The sequence below is a fragment of the Electrophorus electricus genome, chromosome 26 (assembly GCF_013358815.1).
Source record: "Electrophorus electricus isolate fEleEle1 chromosome 26, fEleEle1.pri, whole genome shotgun sequence".
In the NCBI taxonomy this organism is placed as follows: Eukaryota; Metazoa; Chordata; class Actinopteri; order Gymnotiformes; family Gymnotidae; genus Electrophorus; species Electrophorus electricus.
In genome coordinates, this window is record NC_049560.1 from 1,059,555 (window position 1) to 1,067,180 (window position 7,626).

The 7,626-nt window shown below is 40.7% G+C and overlaps 2 protein-coding genes across 5 annotated transcripts; one reads left to right on the forward strand and one right to left on the reverse strand.

Annotated features, from left to right (window-relative positions):
- Positions 1 to 1,104: 1,104 nt before the first annotated feature.
- On the forward strand, positions 1,105 to 4,855 carry lrrc39 (leucine rich repeat containing 39). 2 transcript variants are annotated; one of them, XM_027005543.2, is made up of 9 exons: positions 1,105 to 1,334; positions 1,532 to 1,826; positions 1,959 to 2,064; positions 2,159 to 2,315; positions 2,426 to 2,562; positions 2,859 to 3,004; positions 3,879 to 4,031; positions 4,236 to 4,378; positions 4,521 to 4,855. In XM_027005543.2, the coding sequence occupies exons 2-9, from the start codon at positions 1,699 to 1,701 to the stop codon at positions 4,589 to 4,591; spliced, it is 1,041 nt and encodes a 346-aa protein (XP_026861344.2). In that variant the 5' UTR covers positions 1,105 to 1,334; positions 1,532 to 1,698; the 3' UTR covers positions 4,592 to 4,855. The 2 variants fall into 2 exon arrangements, with proteins under 2 accessions (XP_026861344.2, XP_026861345.2); XM_027005544.2 differs by having other exon boundaries at positions 1,105 to 1,327.
- trmt13 (tRNA methyltransferase 13 homolog) lies at positions 4,816 to 7,550 on the reverse strand. Of its 3 annotated transcripts, none has more exons than XM_027005540.2 (11): positions 7,416 to 7,550; positions 7,193 to 7,242; positions 6,983 to 7,049; positions 6,831 to 6,893; positions 6,623 to 6,692; positions 6,355 to 6,461; positions 6,095 to 6,262; positions 5,885 to 5,957; positions 5,690 to 5,764; positions 5,174 to 5,582; positions 4,816 to 5,078 (listed from the first exon to the last, which is right to left on the reverse strand). In XM_027005540.2, exons 1-11 carry the CDS (start codon positions 7,548 to 7,550, stop codon positions 4,901 to 4,903), a joined length of 1,395 nt encoding a protein of 464 aa, XP_026861341.2. In that variant the 3' UTR covers positions 4,816 to 4,900. The 3 variants fall into 3 exon arrangements, with proteins under 3 accessions (XP_026861341.2, XP_026861343.2, XP_026861342.2); XM_027005542.2 differs by having other exon boundaries at positions 6,983 to 7,044; positions 7,502 to 7,548; XM_027005541.2 differs by having other exon boundaries at positions 6,983 to 7,044; positions 7,416 to 7,533.
- Between the last annotated feature and the right edge of the window lie 76 nt (positions 7,551 to 7,626).

Here is a 7,626-nt window from a genome sequence, read left to right on the forward strand (position 1 = left end):
CCTACTTATATGGACACACTCTTAATTTGTATTAATTTATTTACAGCGTTTAGCTGACGCTTTTATCCAAAGCAACTTACAATTATGACTGAGTACAACAGTGGCTTGAACCAGCAACCTTCTAATTACAAGTCAAGTACCTTAATAGCTCAGTGGTTAATAGCAGATAATCGACTCACAACCTAGTAGGTGTATTTGGCCGAGTTCGCTTCTCAGAAATGTGAAATGAATGCATGCTTTTCTGAATTGTGATAACTTTATTTTTCCATGTTAGACTGAGATCTCAGCCATCATAATTATGCAGGTCAATTTACAGTAGGATTCATGACATATGTTATTCAACAATTACAACTTGTCAAAGTTACAATGTGTCAAAAATGTTGGTAATAATGTTAACAACTGTATATTATTGAACAGTATTAGGTTTTTCTAAATACAGTACTGTGTATTTTTTTAATATACAGTTAAAATGTATGTATGGATTGGGTTAGTGGGTTTGGCAACAGAAAAATGAAATTACTATGTTTTAGATAGTATAATGATTAGTATCATATACAATGTTTTAAACTAAAATTATAATTCCTGCTTCCTCCTTATTCCACATTATGTCCTCTTAGAATTCAGCAAACTCATTTAATTCCTGTATGTTGATAAAAAAAAACAAAAAAACAACACAATTTATGGCCCATCACACAAGTTTGATTACAGGTGAGCATGGGAAACTTTGATTGGTTCAGGGAGAGAAGGCAAGTGTCCATAGCTGTGAATATAATGATAGTATTAACATTTTATTATTTAGCAGACACTTTTATCCAAAGCTACTTAAAACTGTGACCAATTGCCCAACAGTGGTAGCCTGGCAATGGTGGGGTTTAAACCGACAACCTTCTGATTATTAGTCCACTACTATTACCATATAAATAAGGTAGTGTACTACACTGAAAGCCTGTTGGATATCATATGGACTAAAGACCCATTGTTAATGCTCTGTTCTTGAGGGTAATTTTTTAAGGTATATATCAGGAGACAGCTGCCCTTGGTCCAGCACTGCCATGTGACCTTGCTATTCCCAGTGCCAACCCTAAATTTAGACCCTGTCCAGAGTTGTACTTCATGGGGGAAAACAGACAAGCACCCTCCAGATAATTACTCTTCAGGAAAGGAAACGATTTTTTTTCCCCCCCAACACCCTGCAAATTCTTGAATTGTTAAGGGAATTTGGATGTCACTATAGTTCTGGCGAGGCAGACTGTTTATAGCAAGAGAGAGGGGTCAATCCAGAAAACAATGTCAAGGGACACAGGAGAACCTGATCTTTTGGACTGATGTGAGTGGTAAGTCTTTTTCATATCTCTCTAAATTTATAGTGCTTGTAGCAGTTGATAGATTTTCTTCTGGATAGCTTAGTTTAAAAAAATATATTTTTAGCATCTTTATTTGACACAATGTACAACATTTGTGATCACATTCATTTAATGTTGTAAATAATATTAATATTCTTCTATTTTTCTTCCACTGGCAATGTGTTCAGCAAGGAAAGCACTCTAAGTGTGTCGGGAGCAGGTTACAAGATCTTGGCTGCTTTTCGATTTTGTTTGTACCACACACGGGACTCCATTTCTCCATAGTGGCACAGTGTTTGTGCGAGTTAAAAGAGTTAAGGAGCGGTTAAGGAAAGGTGTGTGTGTGGGTGTCAACATGACTGGCGTGACGGTGTGTTTTGGAACGGTGAACTCCATCAAAGCTCTGTGGGAGACCCGGATAAAGAAGAGCAAAGCGGAACTGAAGAGAGAGAAAGAACAGAGGGACAGAGCAGCCGTGCTGAGGTGAGTGATGCTTAGTGGGTTCCACAGAAACGCACTTGGGCACGCTGGTCTGTACAAGCAAAAGGTGAAATCAAAACCTATAGCTAGTGGTTATGTAAATCCAGAGTGGGTTGCCCTCTGTGTCTGGTACAGCTTGACAGGGGCTTGGGAGGATAGGATCACCTTGGCCAAGTTAAAGGAAAAACTGGTGACAGAGGATGGGAGGGTCATCCTACGCATTGAAAATGAAGAGTGGAAGGTGCTTCCTTTTATAACCCCCTGCAGCCCTGAAATTAGTGGTTTTGTGACTGACTGTGTTGACCCTGTACAAGTTTACATATGTGGTGTTACAGACTCTTCCTGCAGTGTTGGTCCAGATCTCTCAGCTTCAGGAGTGGCAGCTGCACCGGACGGGGCTACAGAAGGTCCCACGGTTCATCTCCAGCTTCCAAAGCCTTATCGTGCTGGACCTGTCCCGCAATGCCATCACAGAAATTCCTAAAGAAATTGGTTAGTGTGTGGTACTGTATTTTGTATCCATCAGTCAAATGCACTTGAGTTTATTTTTTAATTTTTCAGTCGTAACATTCATGAAAAATGCTATATGGCCTTCTTATCAGGAAAACTATCTCGGTTACGAGAGCTGCTTGTGAGTTATAACAGGCTGAGCTGTGTTCCTGAAGAGCTGGGTGACTGTGACAGCTTGGAAAAATTGGAACTGGCAATGAACCGGGACCTGAACAACCTTCCTGAGCAGGTGACACAAACTACTGTGCAGTAGGCCAGTGCCCTAATTGCATGATTTTATTTGATTTTTTTAATGTATGCAATGCCAAAAAATGAGATTAAAATGTTTTCTATTGTAAATAGAGATCACCACACCAGGTCGTTTACACAATCTGTTTTTGTAGACTCTAAATGCAGTTTGTATGAAATGTATCTAATTTTGACTTGAGAACTTCTGCCATTCAACATCTATATAACAGCCTTTTGTCTTCAAAGGTACCGTTAAGTGTTAATTAGACTTTACTCATGGGAATATTGGTTCTTCAGCTCAGCAGTCTTAAGAAACTGTACCACTTGGACCTCTCCATGAACCAGTTCACCACCATCCCTGAATGTGTGGTGAGGCTTCCTGCCCTGGAGTGGCTGGACATGGGTGGGAACAGGCTAGAGCGATTGCCTGATGACATCCACAGGTATGCTGTCATGTTAACTGCATTCACACCTGATTCTGGCATTTGTTTGCCGTGTGCACTTCTAAGCAGTTTACACCATTAATCCCTACATAGAATATCAGAGCCAGATAGGTCAGAACTAAAACTCTGCAGGTAGACCTCTATAAGGACCCCTGACATACAAAAGCTTGTATCATATATTGCTCCTGATTCATTAGCCTACCCCAGTTCCACACTGGGATCATACATTTACATTATTTAGCTGGCACTTTTATCCAGAGGGGCTTACAATAAGTACAACTTGAGCAATTGAGGGTTAAGGGTCTTGCTCAGGGGCCCAACTTGGTAGTGGTGGGGCTTGAACCAGTAACCTTCCAATTACAAGTCGAGTACCTTAACCACTGCCCCATAGAGGCACCTAGCATGACCTCTCACAAACTACAGTCTATCATCAGGTGCGCAGATTAAAACTTGGCCAGCCTTCAACGCTTCCCAGCAGAAATAACATTCAAAAAACAATCCAACTCCGAACCTGCAGAAGCACTTCAGTCTTATGAGGGTCAGAGCTACCAGCCTACAGAAACCTTTCTTCCCCCATGTCATTGTCCTGAAGAATAATTAATGCACAAAATAATCCTGTATCTGTTACTTATCTGGCTGCTGTATTCTGCGTACTGATACCGTTTATGTACAAGTCCAAATGTTTACACAAGAATCTCTGTTTGCTTGTGTGCCCGTGTATGGAAGATTTAATTCTGCTGTGTTGTAAAATACTATATAAGTAAAGAAAATCCTTGTCTGTGCAAACATTAAATTACTTGGCCATTAAAGCCCAATTCTGATTATTTTAAAGGGTTAATTTTGTATTGTTTCTGTAATTCAATGATTGATCTAGAATGGAAAAGTTGCATACTCTTTGGCTCCAGAGAAATGAGCTGGAGTACCTGCCAGACAACATCAGTCGCATGCAGAACCTGGACACTCTGGTGCTCAGCAGGAACAGGCTCAGAGACATCCCTCCACTGATGGAGGGCATGGCTAATCTCAGGTAATGCAGGCGCTTGCTTGCTTTTCTAACAGTTGTTTTATTTATAGTTTGTGTTTATATGAATATTATTTCTTTATCATGAAACTTGGCATAAGCATACAAACACAAGAAATAGAACACGATCTCTGTATACACACAAACTGCACTGCATTTTATTCAGCGAAAAAGAACCTTTAAGGTTTTGCCATGTGTTGTTCTGGGTAGGTTTGTAAATTTCAGGGATAACCCGCTGACCCATGACGTGACCTTACCTGACGTGGAAGAGGACGTGGCCGAGGAAGAGAACGACAGGGAAATGTTCGGTCGAGAGTTCATGCACCACTATATCCATGAGGCCCGCAAAAGAGGTTACGCCATTCTCAATGTGCATCATGCCCATAAACTCGGACGTTTTTATAGATAAATAATGAAAAACAAGAATAAAAATAATACAAAACCAGCTCTTTAAAGGCTGTTAATGATCTGCTTTCAATCTATAATTTGTTTCAGGGCCCCAGGCCTATACTTCCGTGCTTAATGTGCCACTGGAGGCCGTGTCAGAGATGGCAACGTCGTTGTGATTCAGTGCCGTCTGCTCTGCTGTGTTCCATCCAGTCGCCTGGCCTCGTCCACCTGTCTTGCACGTCCTTTAATGACAACTCTATTTTGCCTCTCTAGTCACTAGAGGGGCCTGTTCTGCCATTTGTGCTGTTGGTTAGCTGCTTACTGCAGCAGCTACTGAGAGTGTATCTAAAGTTCATATCAAAGGAACTGAATAAGGTGAAAGCAGGGGGGAAAAAAGGAACTGAATACAAACTGTCATTTAATAAATGTTCTTATCTGTATGCATGCAATTCCCTGTTTGTTTCCAAAACATGCAGGGTACAATATCAGGACTTTAAAATAGGAACAGCAGTCAGAAGCACGTTCTCCAAGGACACATCTCTGCTGGTGTAGTATCTAAGGCTGGGCTTGAAGCCTTTTTGCTGAAGGTAATGCAGCCTGCCGTGGTCAATGAGCGTCTTGCACAGCCGTCCTATGTGTTCCCTCTCCTCTGCTGAAACGGTGCTGTGGGAATGAGAGACAAAACAGTTATCACCAAGGAGACAATGGTTGCAAGAAGTCAACGCAAAATATACTAGATCTAATTGCTGAGCACTAACCTGTTGAAGTTTTCTGGTATGGTTTCACAACTATCTTCATGTTCTACTTCTTCTTGTTCATCTGTTGCATTTGCGTTACCTTGCGAATTCTTCGGCGTGCGAGCGACCCTGCTCATGCCACAGGTAGCCCAGCTCGACATACGCTGGAAGGCAAAAAATTCCTGAGGTCCAAGGCCTCGTTCCCTGAAGAAGTCCTTGCCCACATAATGTCTCCAGTCACAGCGATGGTGGCAGCAGAGGGCGATGGAAAGCCCCGATACCACAAGTTCTCCCTGTTCTCCAGCCTCTCTAGAGAGAGGAGGGGACGATGTGTTGTCCTCTGTCCCCTGACTCAGCTTTATACGCTTGGGGGGTGGCTGTTCATCTTGGTTTTTAATGTTGGTCTCAAATAAACACCTTAGGGCCAAGTCTGTGAGAAAGAACACAGAGAGACTTGATTAGGGGCCTATAAGAAAGAAACCATGCAAAAGAATTTGCATAATGTGAGAATTAAAGTGTTGGGTTTCCAGCACTTACCAGTTGCTGCACCACATAGATGCTTGCCTACTGCGATGACAGGAGGTCCCTTTTCTCTCACAAACGGCACTCTCCCTACAGGAGTTTACAGAACAGAAAAAACAGCGTCACAAATCACATCCCTTCTCATGTTAGAATCACAAAGTATAAATAAAACATGACATGTGAATGAAAGTAAAAAGTCATGGTGCTTACTTAAATCAAGATGCTGAATGTCAACTTGAAGCCTGTCAAATGTCGAATCTGTGTTTTTGTGTTTTCCATCTACCTTAACAAATGAGAAAAATGGCATTTTAACAAGAAATTCACAAAGACAAGGTTGAGCTTTACACAATGCACCTATTATGATTGTTGCTCTTCTTATTACTAATTATTAAGAACTTTACTACTATTAAAAATGCATACCTTAAACCGAGTGCTGGACCTTTCCACTAGCAGAAAATGAACATTCTCAGCTTTCTGAAGGGCAACATGTATCCAGTGGGAAAGTTTCCCTTTGCCAGCACCAAACTCTATGTAACAATTGTCAGGGCCAAGCAGCTTGAGAGCCTCCATGTGTCCCAGAATTGATGCCTGTTTGAGAAAAGATACATGATATTCACATATGGACCCATTTTGTTTTTTTGAAGACTGAACTGTCTGATACTGAATCTTCTGATCTTCACCTGTTGCCTGAGGTGTTTAAAAGCAAAGTTGCCATTCTTTGGATCGTTAAGAGCTTCGTGTAGAGCCGGGTGAGAAAGAATGTCACTGTGAAGTTTGGCATTTAATCCTGAGAAAGAGTGTAAATGAGATGATTAAACAGCACAAGCAATTTATGTGTGTAAAATATGCCTGTTAGTACCTAATTCTGAAGTAACTAATTCTCAGTTTTCAAAAAGCTTTTTCCTTTAGAAAAAAACAGAGCACAATATAATCAAATGGACTATGTACCCTGAAAAGCAGTCCTCATTTTCGCAATAAGACCATCCAACTCCTCTTTAGTTCGATCAGCGATGGACACCTTCAGTGGATAACAACATTTACACATGTTTCCATGTCAGATTTCTATGATATAGTAAGCAAAAAGACATGGGTTCACAAGACTTGTGTGTGTAGCCTTCATGTTAAAATGGTCTGTAATGTGTACTGGGATAATTACCTCATTTTGAAAGTTTTCCTCTTCTTCTATGGGCCCAGCATTGATGTCTTTTATATAATAAATCTGAAGAGTCAGTTAAATAAGATTAAGACGCTTAACACCCTAATTAATACCAGGAAAAGAGAATAAATATTAAAGACAAAAACACTCACAGGTTTGGGCTTGTCCTTTGAATTGCATTTTTTCATGTGCTTGGCCAAGCTATCTTCAAATACTGTGCTGTCCAAAGACAAAAGGTCTTCATACATAAAAGCATTGCAAAATTGCTCATTCTATCACAGGTGCATCTACGATGGACAACACAACAGTCAACTGCAGCTGTCTTCACTTATAGACCACATCAGCATTTGGTTTGACCTTACTGTTTTGGATCCAGAGGGCATGGTATCCTTCGTCTTTCGCTGTCGTGGTCCTACAAAACAAAGAGGTTCTTTCTACTAAGCAAATACGCCAAAAGGAAAAAGTAGAAGCAACGTCGACACATTTCACTGTAGGTAAATAGCTAGGTAGCTTGACAGCTAACAGTTCAGTCAGCAATTGGAAGTTGGATACAGCAGATATATTACTGTACATTTTCAAACATACAGCATTTGCATGTTCACCACAAAATGTTTTTCCATTCCCAACGATCATTTTGCAGTAACGTTTCTTTTTCACAACATAAAACGCACATCTTCCAGGTAAAGGAGCTGACACGCCGTCACATATTATTTCCGCCATGTTGACTGACTCTTGCTTAAGTCAGTTTTCAAAATAAGGCGGCTCAAAGATTCCGTATATTTCTAAATTCAGCTGA